At 42.2% G+C, this 18,338-nt stretch overlaps 1 protein-coding gene across 2 annotated transcripts in view; it reads right to left on the bottom strand.

Annotated features, from left to right (window-relative positions):
* The window catches only part of LOC139581045 (rho GTPase-activating protein 44-like), a 121,665-nt gene that overhangs the window by 23,223 nt on the left and 80,104 nt on the right, over positions 1-18,338 (bottom strand). For both annotated transcript variants that reach the window (XM_071410374.1, XM_071410375.1), the window contains exons 2-6: positions 3,191-3,230; positions 1,627-1,746; positions 1,452-1,528; positions 964-1,075; positions 696-772 (exon numbers count right to left, since the gene is read on the bottom strand). In XM_071410374.1, coding sequence (XP_071266475.1) covers positions 696-772; positions 964-1,075; positions 1,452-1,528; positions 1,627-1,746; positions 3,191-3,230 — 426 coding nt within the window. The remainder of the gene's footprint in view (positions 1-695; positions 773-963; positions 1,076-1,451; positions 1,529-1,626; positions 1,747-3,190; positions 3,231-18,338) is intronic.

Below are 18,338 nucleotides of genomic sequence, written 5' to 3'. Positions count from 1 at the left end.
TTCCCCTCTCTCCTCTCTATCCTACCCACTTGTCCATAGTATCTCTCGCCCTCTCTCTCTGGTTTATTTGTATGTGTCTGAGAGGTCTGAGTCACAGAGCAGAGATAATGTCCACTGCTGCCAGGGGAGCTCAAGGCACACATTTGGGTCAGCAGAAGAAACTGCAGGAGCTCTGTGAGGAAAATGCATTACATTTCCCCAATGTCTTGGCCCCTAATGTGTGTGTAATATGTATAGGTCAGACTCAGCACAGAGGCAGAGGCTGTGGTTGCAGTCTATCCCTGAGCCACAGTGCTGAATACGGGAAGGGCAGTGGAGAGACACTGAGGTATACTGGAAGCGTGACTGTAAAAGGAAATCCAGGTAAAAGAAAGAAGATCCATGGAGTGCCAAGGTGAGGGGTATATTAAGGTGAAGGGGTATGATGAGGTGAGTATTTGAGGGGTGGAGAATGTGGCCACGCCTAGATCTTCACTGTACAATATGGGCGATCAAACAGTGACGTTCGCGTGGAACGCTGTAAAGAGGTCAGTTCACAGGGGATTGAGTTTCTCTCTGTTTTGGAAACGACGGGCAAATCACAAATCCTTTTTCACACACAGATACACACAAAAAAAAGCACCTTGAAAATCACACAGAGACTCCTCACATACTGACACAGACACCCACACACACTGTCAGTGAGCAGCTCGTACCTTGTGCGTGCCGAGTCCATGTCCAAAACCAGTTTTGCTAAATGTTTCCTTTGTTTCTGGATGTTGGGGATTTCCACCTGAGTGAAATCACATCATAAAACAAAGACACTTTACTCTGGTTTGTTCTGTAGTGTGAGAGATTGGATAGAGACACACGGGCATTGTCATAGGAATCATGTTCTCACAGCTTGTGTAGCTTTGTAGGTGAGATACATTTGCAGTGGTGTAGTCTTCATGACCGTGGTACATGACCGTCTACAGTAAGTACCTCTGCCAGTTCGTATAGGGGTTCCACCACGTCTCTCTCAATGGTGAACTCAAACAGGATGAGCTCCAGAGCCATCTTCTCCTGTGTCTCACCACACAGCTTCAGCATCTTCCTGCAACCGGCCAATGTGAAGCCAGAGAAAATAGCACATCATTTCACTAGAAATTGTGTGGTATTACTGTACGTGCTATCACTATGGCAAAGTCCACACCTTCACAATAATGGAAAAAAGTGTTATATGCTGTTAAAATTTGCTGATGCAATACAATAAAGTCATTCATTTGACAAGAGCTCAGTCTTCACTAGCAATGACCGTAATAGTCGCTCTGCTGTTGATCATGTGTCATGATCATGAATCAGGCCTGGTTCACTGGGTGACACTGCCACGTTTCCCATGTCAGCACACTTTAAAAAATCCCATGACGGATGTGGCAGACGATTAATGTATGTGCGTTTGTGTATTTGTGTCTGTTTGTGTGTGCACTCACCCCAGTAGCGAGTCGTCGCCCAACACTGCTGCTCCCTCCACCAGACATTGTGCTAGTGTTGTGAGGGGTAGCTTTTTCTACACAGGAAATAGAACAGAAGAACATGTACCGCACTCTACTGTCATATCAATGTCAGCATTACAAGAAGGAAAAGGAAAAATACAGGCAGACTCACCGAGGGCGATCTGACAGATCTCTTCTCCACATCCACCCCCTGTTGGCCCTGCAGACAGGCCGTCAACTTCTTGTGGGTGCTGTGGGACACCTGCTTAACCAGCTCCAGCCGCTTCTCCACCTGATGGACAGACAGTAGGACAGGGCTCAGTAAGCTGGGCATCTCTCTACGGACGGACACACTAACAAACACACGCACGCACGCACACGCACACACACACACACACACACACACACACACACACACACACACACACACACACACACACACACACACACACACACACACACACACACACACACACACAGGTAATCTGAAGTGTGCCTAAACAGCTACACTCATCCGAAATCCATCCAGTGGAACCGATGTCACATCCATTGACGACTTCATTCATCTGTAGCAATTATAGCCAGTAGCCTAGTCTGGGCACCAGTCTTTACAGCTAACATAACATTCCAATCCTGCCGTTTGCCAAATGACAGGAGTGGCAAGGATGGAACGAAATAGCTGAACAGAGACAGCAACCAGGCTCCCTCAGTAAATCAGAGGGGATGTTCAGACTTTGTCTCCCATTGCTGATGAATTTTGCCTTGGGGAATTCGACACCCATTTCACACATTGCATACTCTGTTTTAGGGTTAGAGTTTCACATTCAGGAAAGAGGTATGACCTACTTTGCAGTTCACACACACACACACACACACACAGCAAACAGGCATATCCTAGACCCACAGTATCAGCAAACGTTTGGACACACCTACTCATTCAAGACTTTTCTTTATTTTGACTATTTCTACATTGTAGAGACGCAGAGTAGGTGATGGGATGATCTCCGCATGTGTGGTTCCCACCGTGAAGCACGAAGGAGGAGGTATGATGGTGTGGGGGTGCTTTGCTGGTGACAGTGTCTGTGATTTATTTAGAATTCAAGGCACACTTAACCAGCATGGCTACCACAGCATTCTGCAGCGATACGCCATCCCATATGGTTTGCGCTTAGTGGGACTATCATTTGTTTTTTAACAGGACAATGACCCAACACACCTCCAGGCTGTGTAAGGGCTATTTGACCAAGATGGAGAGTGATGGAGTGCTGCATCAGATGATCTGTCTCCACAATCACCCAACCTCAAACCAATTGAGATGGTTTGGGATGAGTTGGACGGCAGAGTGAAGGAAAAGCAGCCAACAAGTGCTCAGCATATGTGGGAACTCCTTCAAGACCGTTGGAAAAGCATTCCAGGTGAAGTTGGTTTAGAGAATGCCAAGACTGTGCAAAGCTGTCATCAAGGCAAAGGGTGGCTACTTTGAAGAATCTCTAATATAAAATATAACATTTGTTTAACACTTTTTTGGTTACTACATGATTCCATATGTGTTATGTCATAGTTTTGATGTCTTCGCTATTATTCTACAATGTAGAAGAGAGTACAAATAAAGAAAAACCATTGAATGAGTAGGTGTGTCCAAACTTTTGACAGGTACTGTATATTAGGCCTTTATAAGCACACAAACACACACATAAATGCACACACACAAAATTACATTTTTACTCATTTCTTACTTGTAGAAGGTCTTCGCTTAATACTTCTGTTTTTTCAGCTCTGCGATAAAGATGAAGAAACAGAGACGATTAGGATGGAATGGGGAATTTCGGGATACATTATATTACAAGTTATCGTGGGAATTGGTAAATGTATGCACGTACCGATGAATCAACGTAATTAGAGGGCATTTTCATTTGGATAATTCATTTCCCTAATAATCCCTTGACCTAATCATATAACAGGAAGGTTTACTTTACTAAACAGTGTGCTAAAGATTTTTTTTAAACATTCTTCTGAGTAACAGCCATTTGGCTGCCTTATAGAACAAACTAGGCCAAGCTCCATTTGGGACATTTATGGTGTGTAGTGAATAGAAATCTGACAAATTATGTCACCCACTCCCTCATCACTCACTGTCACAGAATATTGCTCAATACTGTACAACAAACATAGGTTTTCTGTTTACCTTAGCTAAGTTGCCATTTTGTCAGTTACTTTGGTATAACGGAGAATGATGTTGCTAAGATCACGAGGATGAGCATGAATGTATATTTTCACTAAGGTGAATAAACAAAATAACTCACTAAAGGTAGAGTAATAAATAAATAAAAAATCACAAACATATGGCATTTTCATCTGTTGAGCTAACCATATAACAGGAATGTTCACTTTACATTGGGGGAGATCTCAGCCACAAAGTCATAAACTGTGGATGGAGTGAGGAAGCCCACATCCATTCTATTGTTTTTTGATGAAGAGTCTCTCCCTTCCCAGGTATATTCGGGTTTTATGAGATACCCCGTGAGAGCTTTCGTTCCCAAAACCATGCAGCGTGATAAAAGCTAATATTTGGTCATGTGTCAAGTGGATGTAGACGGGAGGGGTATTATATGCCAGCTGAATGCTGCAATTGTGGTGGTGAACAAGCACCCAAATTTCTGAAGTGTCCTGTTAGGGTGAAGGAGACGGGGGTGGTAAGAACAAGGGCTGTCCAGTATGTCTCCTATACGCAGGTGGTGAGAAGAGTGGCAGCAAGGAGTGAAGTTGAAAAAGAATGGCACCTACTCTGCGTCTTCAACTAAGACCAAAATGCAACAAAAAAAATTACGATATAGACTAATTTGACTTTGTGGCTGTGGCAACTAGTGGAAACCGAGATTGTATGCGAAAAGATAGTAACAAGACGAGCGAAGTCTCCACCCTCAAAACGCAAACTCTCATCCAAAGCCAACCAGTTCTCGTGCTAGTCGGGTACTAGGAAACTCAGAAATGTCCAATTTGCTAACTGGTTGAACGTGGCACGTTGTTTAACTACAACCAGTTATCAAGTCAGAAATGCGTTTCCTACTTCGGACTACCAGGTGAACGTGGCATAAACCCAGGAGAGATTACACACTAACTCAGTCAAAGAAAAAAAGAAAATGGGAAGGTGTGGCCGAGGCACTCCCATGGCCTGAGATTACCCTCTCTGCCTACACATAAACACCTGCTGCAGGACATGCATTACAATACATGTACGTCCGTTTATTGATAGGGAACGAGTGCCACTTGAGTCCATATAGACAGGATCTTGACCCCTGCCTACTCTTGTCCAAAACGGTTTAACAGCAGAGTCGTACTTAACGTGAAAGTAAACACTAGTAACATGGCAGTTAGGGTAAAGCACTGAGGTATTATTTGCCCAAAATGGACACAATGTATACACTAATGCGTAATGTACGCACTTTACAAATACAGTTATCTGTCACGTTCCTGACCTGTTTTCTTTTGTCTTGTATTTATTTAGTTGGTCAGGGCGTGAGTTGGGTGGGTTTGTCTATGTGTGATTTTCTATGTTGGGATGTTTGTGTTCGGCCGGGTATGATTCTCAATCAGAGGCAGCTGTCAATCGTTGTCCCTGATTGAGAATCATACTTAGGCAGCCTGGGTTTCACGTGTGTTTTGTGGGTGTTTGTATTTCGTGTCAGTGTTCGTGCCACACGGGACTGTTTCGGTTAGACTCTCTTTGTTATTTTGTTTTGTTAGTGTTCAGGTTATTTTGTTAATAAAACATGGACACTTTCCACTCTGCGTCTTGGTCCGATCCCTACACCTCCTCTTCAGACGAAGAGGAGGAAATCAGCCGTTACATTATCATTGTTATTACTATAAATACAAGTGGTGTATTGGTCTCACAGATATCAGTCGCACAAAGGCTAACTAATACAAAATCCCAGTTAACTCTAGTTCACTCCAAACCACACAGATCATGCTAACTATGTCACTATCAACCCCTACCTTCTCCAACAAGCAATTGAGAAAGCACTCCACCCTAACCCTTGAATGCCAGTGGCTATAGAAACTTACTGAGAATTGCTTTTCCTGCGCAAAGCCCTGCTCCTAGATACCTGCAGCCTTTTCTTCCACATACCCACAGAGTGTGGGAGGAAACATGTGCACACTGACTGGTTTCGGGCAATGACAGAAATGAGAAATTGGGAAAGAGAGAGTGAGAGAGTCAGAAGGAAGGGGGGGGGACAAGAATGAGACCTGACTGTCAGTTCCTTTCACTCTCTCACCTATTCCCTCACTTCCACCCCCTCTAACAGCTCCTCTCTCTGGCTCTCTGTATCCGTGCCCTGACAGGAATAGAACATAATAGGAGAGAACAGGCAGAGAAAAACAGAAAGGCCTTGTATTTCTGCAGAGGGATCAGCTGCAACTCACAATGAGGGTGATGAGAGGCCAAGCATAGATCTAGATCTGATGGATGGGACTACTGCTCATGCTCCTAGCCAGTGCCCATTTATTTTGTTCAACTCCTATGGCAGCGGTTCTATAACTTAGGTTGTTTCTACTCTCAGCTCGCCAGGCCCTGGGTATTGACCTTGATCAGTGTTTCCCAACTCCAGTTCTCGAGTAGCCCCAACAGCACACATTTTTGTTGTAGCCCCGGACAAACTCACCTGATTCAACTAATTGAGGGCTTGATGATTAGTTGACAAGATGAATCAGATGTGCTTGTCCGAGGCTACGACAAAAAATGTGTACTGTTGGGGGTACTTGAGGACTGGACTTTGGAAACACTGATCTAGGTGATAAATAACAGGAGAGGCTGGAGCGGAGACTTGGTCTTTTTTCCATCTTCAGCAGCCTCTCTGTGCTAAGAGTAGCAGCGTGTAGCTCCCTATGTCTTCTGCTTAGGTCTTCTGCAGTACACACTTCAATACTGAGCAAATTAAGCTGTGTGTTAGTGGGTGAAGGTGTGTGGGGTGGGATGAGTGGGTGCGTGAAGAGTACATTATAGTACAGTGTCAACGGTACTATAATTTATAACTCCATTTATAAACAATCATCAATCATTTCTGTACTTCTTCTTGGATGTAAACCTGAGGGCATATCAGTGGGTACCAGAATGGTATATATATATGGATCTGGCGGGGTCCCTCTATTCTTGGATTCAATCCCTGAGCCATTAGAAGGACAGGACTTTGAATGAGATTTACTCCAGCGTATGAATTAAACCGTGAGTTAATGACTCCCTCATACAATCACAGGAACGGTTTAATGAGTGCATTACAAATAAGTAAATTGTTGTGACGGCCAACATTGGAACACTCTCTCTCTTTCGCTCACACAATTACACACACAGTCATAAACACAAACACACACTGACAGTCATTTTTCAGGCTGGGTCTGAGGCTGCTCTAAATGCTCTAATAGAAAATGCGCAGTAGGCTACAGTCAGACGGAGGAACGACTATGTTATTTTGGCCTGATTTATATACGTTTGCTTAGAATTTCCAAGATTTTGGTAGGCTATTTGTTAGTCAACTTGTCTATAATTAGATACATGCAGCTTCTCTTCTGTCGTGATGTTTCCCTGGAAGACTAAATGAACCCTTGCTCACCAGAACAATGTCATAAATCCAATGAATGCTTCAATCTAGTTGACATTGGTAAAAGTTTTCTCCGTCATCTCTGCATCTTTTGCAGAGCAAAGACGTTTAGGGACCGGGGAGAAAATGCAATCGCCTACCTCTGAAAGAATGGGAGATTTTCTTTGCAACATTTCCAAATGACATCAGTTTGACCGGTTGTAAGAAAATAGAAAGCTGTGAAAACCACCCAACATGTTTCTGATAAGATTCCAGTTCGGCTTGGATGCATATTTTACGTGGTTGAAATCCTACTATCAGCTTTCAGCTACAACCAGCGTGTCAGCTTTTATGACGGTGACAGATGGCATCTAACTGCGCATTGGCATTCTCTCAAGATGCTGAAAGAAAGAAATTATATTTCTCCTGTTCCCGAGTCAAAATGTAGCCTACATTTGGTGTGTAATTTTACAGCAAGAAATGCTTAATTCTGCATGAGTTAGTATTAAGGCTAGGTGAAAGGTTATAGGCCTACAGCCAGTGTCCAGATTTCAGTTTACATTTAACCCTTGTGCCAAACTCATTCCATGGAGCGCCGAGTGTCAGTGGGTTCTCGCTCCTCCCTTGTACTTGATTGATGAATTTAGGTCAGTAATTAGTAAGGAACTCCCCTCATTGTCTAGGTCTTAATTGAAAGGAAAAAACAAAACCCGCAGACACAGCCCTCTGGGGAATGAGTTTGACACCGCTGATTTAACCTGTCTGAACAGAAGGCTACAGTTCTCTTGACTGGAGTGTGGACCTCAGTTCATCTTTCAATCACCCACGTGGGTATTTGCTCCTAAAAACCAATGAGGAGATGGGAAAAGCGGGACTTGCAATGCGTCAAGCGTCCAAAAATATGTCTAAAAGATTAAGAATTTCTCAGGACATGGTGCATGTCTTCTACCTAGAACCAAAAAGGGTTGTTCAAAGGGTTCTTCGGCTGTCCCCATAAGAGAACCCTTTGAATAATTTGGTTCCAGGTAGAGTCCTTTCAGTCTACAGGCGAACCACTGCATAAGAGAAATAGGAGTTGAGTTATCCTGACAGACATGCCCCTCTCTGGAATCAACATGGAAAGTAGATTGGATTTGAAAAAAGTCACCATCCAGTACTGTTTTCATCTCATTTCTAGCAGCATGGTAAACATTGAAATTAGGGTAAAACTTAATTGACTTAACCAGACTAGGTTGTTACATCAATCTAATTTCAACATAATCATCTGAACTATGTATACATTGCAATTGCATGGAATATTTTTCATCCTATATTCAATATTTACTGGGTGGTTGAAATTATGTTGAATTTCATATATGATTAGACATATTTTATTTGACCTTGTTTCAATGTTGATGGTAAAATGGTAAGTCTGAATCAACGTCATTGTTTCAACGCCATGCTATCAACCTGAAATAAGAGCTATATTAAAAAACAATGTGAAGCCACAGTCCAATGATTCCTGCTTGAACAGTGACTCCTACTGGTGTATTAGGGGTAATGCACTTCAATGAGAACAAGTCTACCGCCCAGATGCCTACCTCTATGTACCCCTCCTTAACTTTGGAAACAAGCTGTGTTTGTTTTCAGCTGAGCTGTCATGTCAAAACATTTAGACATTGATCCGCTTCCACACTCATTCGCGTAGGATCCCTAAATAACATTGAATAGTTGAAAGTAACTCCTTTAACTTCCCTTACACAAGCTGATATGTGAAGGACATCATTTCAACGTGAAGCTAGGTATACTATCATTCGTCTATGGTTGATTGGATCTTTGGAAGTTGAGCAGTAGTTACCATTCCCCCTATAAATAGGACGCCAAATTCATGATATTTATAATAAACTTTTACCTTTGGGATATTGTCTTTTATATATGTTATTCATAATATAGGCTACAGTATATACAGTGCCTTCAGAAATTATTCATACATTTTACATTTGAGTAATTTAGCAGATGCTCTTATCCAGAGCAACTTACAGTTAGTGCATTCATCTTAAGATAGCTAGGTGGGACAACCACATATCACAGGCATAGTAAGTACATTTTTCCTCAGTAAAGTAGCTCTCAGCAAATTCAGAGCTAGGAGGGGGGAGGGGGATATTTAAGATACTCTTTGAAAAGGAGGTTGCTGGGGGGAGGACAGCTCATAATAATGGCTGGAATGGAGTCCATGAAGTTCTACCAACCACATGGAAACCACATCTTTGATGTGTTTGATACCATTCCATTAACTCCATTCCAGACATTATTATGAGCCGTCGTCCCCTCCGCAGCCTCCACTGTATCCAAATGTTGTTGTGTTACAGTCTGAATTCAAAATGTATTAAATATTATTTTTCCGCACCTGGATTGTGCAACATTTGCCCCTTATTCTTTTCAAAATTCTTCAAGCTCTGTCAAATTGGGCGCTGATCATTGCTAGACACTCATTTCCAGGTCTTGCCATAGATTTTTAAGTTGATTTAAGTCAAAACTGTAACTAGGCCACTCAGGAACATTCACTGTCTTCTTGGTAAGCAACTCCAGTGTAGATCTGGCCTTGTGTTTTCGATTATTGTCCTGCTGAAAGGTGAATTAATTTCCCAGTGTCTGGTGGAAAGCAGACTGAACCAGGCTTTCCTCTAGGATTTTGCCTGTTCTTAGCTCCATTTAATGTATTATTTTTATCCTGAAAAACTCCCCAGTCCTTAACAATTACAAACATACACATAACATGATGCAGCCACCACTATGTTTGAAAATATGGAGAGTGGTACTCAGTAATGAGTAGTATTGGATTTTCCCCAAACATAACACTTTGTATTCAGGCTAAAAAGTTAATTGCTTTTGCCACATTTTTGCAGAATTACTTTAGTGCCTTGTTTCAAACAGGATGCATGTTTTGGAATACTTTTTATTCTGTACAGCACAGGTGTCAAACTCATTCCACGGAGGGCTGAGTGTCTGTGGGTTTTTGCTCCTCCCTTGTACTTGATTGATGAATTAAGGTCACAAATTAGGAACTCCACCACACTTGGAAAAAACTAAAAGCTACAGACACTAGGCCAGGGTTCCCCAACTGGCGGCCCGCAGCAATATTATTTGCCCCCCCCCCAAAAAAAATAGAATAATGATGAATATTATTCTCATTAAAAATAATAATAATGCAAAAACTCCCAAATGCAATTTCCCAAGAAGGAAGAAACCCTGCATAAATAATGCAAAAGTTACATTTTAACTTAATTCATGAGGAGAGAGAACACAGGAGACAGTCAACTAATAAAGCAGGCAGCGGACCATTTTCTGGTGCTGAAACGCAAAGCTGCAACCGCAGCGCAATCAATAGGAGGTGAACAGCGCCTGGTGCTGAAAATATAGCTAACTTGTTATGCAAGAGTTGCACAGCAAAAGATGGAGAAATCCTACACCAGTCGAGTAATTCATTTCAACAATAATCTTAATTTTAATGTGACTTTACTCATAACAAGAGGGCTTAATTGGAGTCTATTTCTTCCGAGCCTAGGCCTATATAAAATAACGTAACTGGCTGAGGTAGTCTATGAGGCTTAACAGCATCTTTCACAATAAAAAAATATACACTACCGTTCAAAAGTTTGGGGTCACTTAGAAATGTCCTTGTTTTTGAAAGAAAAGCAAATTTTTTGTCCATTAAAATAACATCAAATTGATCAGAAATACAGTGTAGACATTGTTAATGTTGTAAATGACTATTGTAGCTAATGGAATATCTACATAGGCATACACAGGCTCATTATCAGCAACCATTACTCCAGTGTTCCAATGGCACATTGTGTTAGCTAGTCTAAGTTAATCATTTTATAAGGCTAATTGATCATTAGAAAACCCTTTTGCAATTATGTTAGCACAGCTGAAAACTGTTGTTCTGATTAAAGAAGCAATAAAACTGGCCTTCTTTAGACTAGTTGAGTATCTGGAGCATCAGCATTTGTGGGTTCGATTACAGGCTCAAAACGGCCAGAAACAAATAACTTTTTTCTGAAACTCATCGGTCTATTCTTGTTCTGAGAAATGAAGGCTATTACATGCGAGAAATTGCCAAGAAACTGAAGATCTCGTACAATGCTGTGTACTACTCCCTTCACAGAACAGCGCAAACTGGCTCTAACCAGAATAGAAAGAGGAGTGGGAGGCCCCAGTGCACAACTGAGCAAGAGGACAAGTACATTAGAGTGTCTAAGTTGAGAAACAGACACCTCACAAGTTCTCAACTGGCAGCTTCATTAAATAGTACCCGCAAAACACCAGTCTCAACGTCAACGGTGAAGAGGTGACTCCGGCATGGCTGGTCATGGCTCACATCAATAGCATCCTCCCGGACACCCTAGACCCACTCCAATTCGCATACCGCCCCAACAGATCCACAGATGACGCAATCTCAATCCACACTGTCCTTTCTCAACTGGAGAAAAGGAACACCTATGTGAAAATGCTGTACACTGACTACAGCTCAGCGTTCAACACCGTAGCGCCCACGAAGCTCCTCACTAAGCTAAGGACTCTGGAATTAAACACCTCCCTCTGCAACTGGATCCTGGACTTCCTGACGGGCCGCCCCCAGGTGGTAAGAGTAGGCAACAACACGTCTGCCACGCTGATCCTCAACACTGGGGCCCCTCAGGAGTGTGTACTTAGTCTCCTCCTGTATTCCCTATTCACCCACTGCGTGGCCAAACATGACTCCAACACCATCATTAAGTTTGCTGACGACACAACAGTGGTAGGCCTGATCACCGACAACGATGAGACGGCCTATAGGGAGGAGGTCAGAGAACTGACAGTGTGGTGCCAGGACAACAACCTCAACCTCAATGTGAGCAAGACAAAGGAGCTGATCGTGGACTACAGGAAAAGGCAGGCCGAACAGGCCTCCATTAACATCGACCGGGCTCTAGTAGAGGGGGTCGAGAGTTTCAAGTTCCTTAGTGTCCACATCACCAACAAACTATCCAAACATACCAAGACAGTCGTGAAGAGGACACGAAAAAATCTTTTCCCCCTTAGGAGACTGAAAAGATTTGGCATGAGTCCCCAGATCCTCAAAAGGTTCTACACTTGCACCATCGAGAGCATCCTGACCGGTTGCATCACCGGCCTGGTATGGCAACTGCTCGGCATCTGACCGTAAGGCGCTACAGAGGGTAGTGCGAACAGCCCAGTACATTACTGGGGCCAAGCTTCCTGCCATCCAGGACCTATATAATAGGCGTGTCAGAGGAAAGCCCATACAATTGTCAGAGACTCCAGTCACCCAAGTTATAGACTGTTTTCTCTGCTACCACACGGCAAGCGGTACCGGAGCGCCAAGTCTAGGACCAAAAGGCTCCTCAACAGCTTCTAGCCCCAAGCCATAAGACTGCTGAACAATTAATAAAATCGCCACCGGACAATTTACACTGACCCCCCCCCCCCCCTCCCTTTTGTACACTGCTGCTACTCGCTGTTTATTATATATGCATAGTCACTTCGCCCCTACCTACATGTACAAATTACCTCAACTAACCTGTACCCCCGCACACTGACTCGGTACTGGTGCCCCCTGTATATAGCCTCGTTATTGTTATTCTTATTGTGTTACTTTATATTATTACTTTTTATTTTAGTCTACTTGGTAAACATTTTCTTAACTCTTCTTGAACTGCACTGTTGGTTAAGGGCTTGTAAGTAAGCATTTCACGGTAAAGTCTACACTTGAGCTATTCGGCGCATGTGACATATAAAGTTTGATTTAATTTGAGGTGGCTCGATATCTGGAATTCAATCAGCTCAGTTTGAATTGCGGCCTCATCCAGCGAGGGTATTGTTTTCTTAGCAAGGGAGGAGAATACTCCACCTGGGTGGACTGTGAGAGGATCATGTACAAACACAATGATATCCTTGGGCATGCTGTAGTATTCAGATCTGGTGGAGAAGTTGTCTGATCCCTCTGCCTGTCGTTCTTCAGTGTGCAGTAGCCTTCCAGATGACAAGTCCAAACCAAACAACTCAAGCTTCCACCATGTCCACAACTGTTTTCCTTCTTCCTTGTAACTGCAGATTTAACCCGTTTAAGTGACAGAATTTGTCAGCCCAAAAAACTGTGTGTGTAGCTTGCAGCTAACGCTTCAATGTTTCTGTGTCTGGCCTCTCTGGGGCGGGAAGTCCACTTTGAAAGTTCCATGCTTAGAGTCATAAGACACACTGGCTTGGCATTGGGAAAAGGTGGTAAGATGAATACACACCTCTCTGTACATTCTTCCCTGAAACTTAAATTTTCATTATCCACCTTTTTTTTTTATATAACATTTTCTCTTGCTATCAGGCTAATTGTTCTGAACGAATGTAGATGTTAAAAACAATAGTGTAGCCTACAGTAAGCTACGTAGACCTGTTTTTCCCCACCGATCAATGCACAGAGAAATAGACAAAAATAATAATTGAGACATGGTGATTTTATGTTACTATTATGTTATTGTCACTGAGTTTATGATGTACTAATCAGATGTGTTAAAAAATATATGTTTAATTTGTAGTGTAGGCCAATTCATTGTGCTATATTATATTCTAATTATGTTCTGGCCCACCGACTATTAGCTCAGAAAAAATTGGGCCCGTAGCCAAACCCAGTTGACAAATCCTGCACTAGGCCCTCCGTGGAATGAGTTTGACACCCCTGCTATACAGGCTTCCTTCTTTTCACTCTGTCAATTAGGTCAGTATTGTGGAGTAACTACGATGTTGTTGACTCATCCTCAGTTTTCTCCTATCACAGCCAATAAATCCTGTAACTGTTTTTAAAGTCAACATTGGCCTCACGGTAAAATCCCTGAGCGGTTTCCTTCCTCTCTGGCAACAGCGTTAGGAAGGACTCTTTTATATTTTTGTGAATGGGCGTATTGATACACCATCCAAAGTATAATTACTAACTTCCCCATGCTCAAAGGGATATTCAATGTTTGCTTTATTTATTTGTACTCTTCTACCAATAGCTGCCCTTTTTTGCAAGGCATTGGAAAACCCTGGTTTTGTGGTTGAATCAGTGTTTGAAATTCACTGCTCGACTGAGGGACCTGACTGACAATTGTATGTGTGGGGTACAGAGATGAGGTAGTCATTCAAAAAGGATGTGAGTCCATGCAAGAGTGAGCACATGCAACCTAAACTCAGCAGCAAACGTGTAAATATTTGTATGAACATAACAAGATTCAACAACTGAGACATAAACTGAACAAGTTCCAAAGACATGTGACTAACAGAAATTGAATAATGTGTCCCTGAACAAAGGGGGGGGGGGTGAAAATCAAAAGTAACAGTCAGTATCTGGTGTGGCCACCAGTTGCATTAAGTACTGCAGTGCATCTCCTCCTCATGGACTGCACCAGATATGCCAGTTCTTGCTGTGAGATGTTACCCCACTCTTCCACCAAGGCACCTGCAAGTTCCCGGACATTTCTGGGGGGAATGGCCCTAGCCCTCACCCTCCGATCCAACAGGTCCCAGACGTGCTCAGTGCAATTGAGATCTTCGCTGGCCATGGCAGAACACTGACATTCCTGTCTTGCAGGAAATCACGCACAGAACGAGCAGTATGGCTGGTGGCATTGTCATACTGGAGGGTCATGTCAGAATGAGCCTGCAGGAAGGGTACCACATGAGGGAGGAGGATGTCTTCCCTGTAACGCACAGCATTGAGATTGCCTGCAATGACAACAAGCTCAGTCCGATGATGCTGTGACACACCGCCACAGACCATGACGGACCCTCCACCTCATTTTTTATTAAATCGGTAAATATGTCAAAAAACATAATTCCACTTTTTACATTAGGCGGGATTGTGTGTAACCCAGTGACAAGAAATATATATTTTAAATTTGGGCTGTAACACAATAAAATGTGGAAAAAGTCAAGGGGTGTGAAAACATTCTGAAGGCACTGAACACTATCGAAGCAGAAGACACATCTCCTTCAAATGTTGATATTTGGTTGTGTTCACAATTCAATATCCAGTTTTTTTTTATTTTATTTTTTACAAATTAATGATTGATATGTTGAATTCACTTCTCCATCTCTACCAAAAATCTAAGTGAAAGAATAGCACTAAATCAAATCAAACTTTAAAGATTTGTGGTTGAGATGAGAGACGTGAATCCAACATATTAATAACATTTGAAATCAACTGACCATCCTTCATGTACAAGACAATATCCAATTCATAGGGCTAATGGTAGATACTTTCAATGATCCAATCAACCATGGATGAATGATAGTATACCTAGCTACACGTTGAAATGATGTTGCCCTTTGTTGGGCAAATCAGATGTCAATGTAGCCTACATAAACCAACCTCACTTCGAATTTACTTTCACATACAGCTTGTGTAAGAAAAGTCAGAGGAGTTACTTTCAACTATTCAATGTTATTTAGGTAGTTTACACATGAGTATGGAAGCGGATCAATGTCTAAATGTGTTAACATGATAGCTCAGCTGAAACAAACACAGCTTGTTTCCGAAGCTAAGCAGAGTACAGACAGTAGAGGAAGGCATGTGGATGGTAGACTCATTCTCACTGATGTGCATTACATTTCATACACCAGTAGGAGTCACTATTCAGGCAGAAATCATTGGACTATGGCTTCACATTTTATTTCAATACACCTCTTTATTTAGGTTGATAGCATGACGTTGAAATGTTGATTCAAACATACCATTTTACTATCAACATTGAAACAAGGTCAAATTAAACACTGTATGTCTAATCAAATCAAAAATTCAACATAATTCCAACAACATAGTACGTTGAATATAGAATAAAAATTATATATTTTTTTGATCTTTCTATGTGGAATTTGTAACGCAGTTTCAATGTATACATAGTTCTGATGATTATTTTGAAATTAGATTGATGTAACAACCTGTTAATCATGTCAAGTCAATGTACAGTATTTAAGTTGAAGTTTTACCTGCTTGAAATTAGATGAAAACAGTACTGGTTGAATATTTTTATTTAATTTTTTTAATCCAATGTATTTTCCAAGTTGATTCCACGTCACAATACGTTAATAAATTACACTGAAACGTTGATTCAACCAGTGTGTGCCCAGTGGGATCATGCTACACGCACACAAAGACTTACAGAGAAAATAAAACGGGGCCAAAATGTCCATCTGTAGGCCAAAAACTACTTGAAATACTAATGTACACATGCATGGCCTACACATACACGACACAGAGGGATATAGGCTGAGAAATCCAACACCGCCTCCTCAGAGCAGCAGATTCCACATGGCAGCTGCTTTGTTATCGTCTGAGCTCTAGTTCTCTCTGCAGACATGTTTTTCATTCACTAGCACATATTTAGCCAGCCAACACACACACACACACACACACACACACACACACACACACACACACACACACACACACACTACAGATGTGCAAAGAGGATGGTCGTCATTGAAAAAACACCAGTCAGAAGGTGGTTCCAGGTGGAATTGAACGAGGAAGGAAGGATAAAGAATAGAGAGGGCTGAGAGAGAAGGGGGATAGAGACAGGGTGGAGTAGAGAAAGCAGAATATTGGGTGTCTATTTTGCTGACGTTGGTTTTATTTACCATGGGGACTTGGCCCTTATAGTTAGTGTAGTATGGGGATCACAGCTGAGGCGTGAGAGGCTGGGGAGGAACATGGAGGCTTCTCTATGGAAACCTTAATTTACTTTTTCATCAATTATTGTTACAGTACCAACACTTTTGCTACAGAGGCTGCCAGCTCTGACCATTTCAGGTGGAGACAGAAGGTGGTTAGATTACATTTGGAAGTAGCCAGTAACTAATAGAACTATTCCAGTTGTAAGAATATAAAGACTGTATACTATAGAGTTTATCAACAAAAAAAAAGAGAGTCAGCCTAGTCTTGACCAGAGCCATAGAGAGAGTTTGGCCAGGTTTTAGAATGGCTACCATGTTAGCGCCTTATTCTCAAAATGTTGGTGACGTAACAATACGAGAGTGCCTCCAACAATTCCCTATGAAACGCTGTAAAACAAGCAAAACAACACAGCGAATTTAACAGACATTTTTATTGATTGGCATTCTGGATATATGTGTATCCAGGTATGTACTGTGTTGTGGTGTCAACAAATTGCATATCTGCTTTCTCGTGGCATCTTCATAAGTTTTTAAAACTATCTGAAAACTATCCGAAATAAACAGTGTTGATTTTCACTGAGCAACGGGCTATGGAGGAGAAAGTGGCGCTCTCGGAAAGATCAGACAGAAATCGCATTGGCCCTGTACACACTGAGTATACGAAACATCTTTACATGACATAGACTGACCAGGTGAATCCAGGTGAAAGCTATGATCCCTTACTGATGTCACTTGTTAAATCCACTTCAATCAGTGTAGATGTAGGGGAAGAGACAGGTTAAAGAAGGATTTTTAAGCATTAAGACAATTGAGACATGGATCGTGTAGGTGTGCCATTCAGAGGGTGAATGGGCAAGACTAAATATTTAAGCGCCTTTGAACGGGGTATGGTAGTAGGTATCAGAACTGCAACGCTGCTGTGTTTTTCACGCACAATATTTTTCCTGTGTGTATCAAGAATTGTCCACCAATGGGAAGCATTGGAGTCAACATGGGCCAGCATCCCTGGGGAACACTGTCGACAACTTGTAGAGTCCATGCCCCGACGAATTGAGGCTGTTCTGAGGGCAAAAAGGGGGTGCAACTCAATATTAGGAAAGTGTTCCTAAATGTTTTGTACACTCAGGTTATATGACTCCGGTCTTGGCCATATAGGCTTATGTGCTGGTCCTTTTTATCTGTTAGTTAATACCAGGGTTCTCGCTAAAGAATGGGCGCTGCGCCACCTTGTGGACTGGTTGCGCCAAAATAAAAATAATAATAATTTAAGAAAAGATAAATGCTGTACCAGTCAAAAATTTGGACACACCTACTCATTCAGTAGCTACACTTTGCTTTGATGACAGCTTTGCACACTCTTGGCATTCTCTCAACCAGCTTCACCTGGAATGCTTTCCCAACAGTCTTGAAGGAGTTCCCACATATGCTGAGCACTTGTTGGCTACTTTTTCTTCACTCTGCGGGCCAACTCATCCCAAACCATCTCAATTGGGTTGAGGTCAGGTGATTGTGGAGGCCAGGTCATCTGATGCAGCACTACATCACTCTCCTTCTTGGTCAAATAGCCCTTACACAGCCTGGAGGTGTGTTGGGTCATTGTCCTGTTGAAAAACAAATGATA

This window comes from Salvelinus alpinus, chromosome 7, assembly GCF_045679555.1.
Source record: "Salvelinus alpinus chromosome 7, SLU_Salpinus.1, whole genome shotgun sequence".
NCBI lineage: Eukaryota > Metazoa > Chordata > Actinopteri > Salmoniformes > Salmonidae > Salvelinus > Salvelinus alpinus.
The sequence above is the reverse complement of the archived record's forward strand: the minus strand, read 5'-3'. Positions and strand labels throughout refer to the sequence as shown.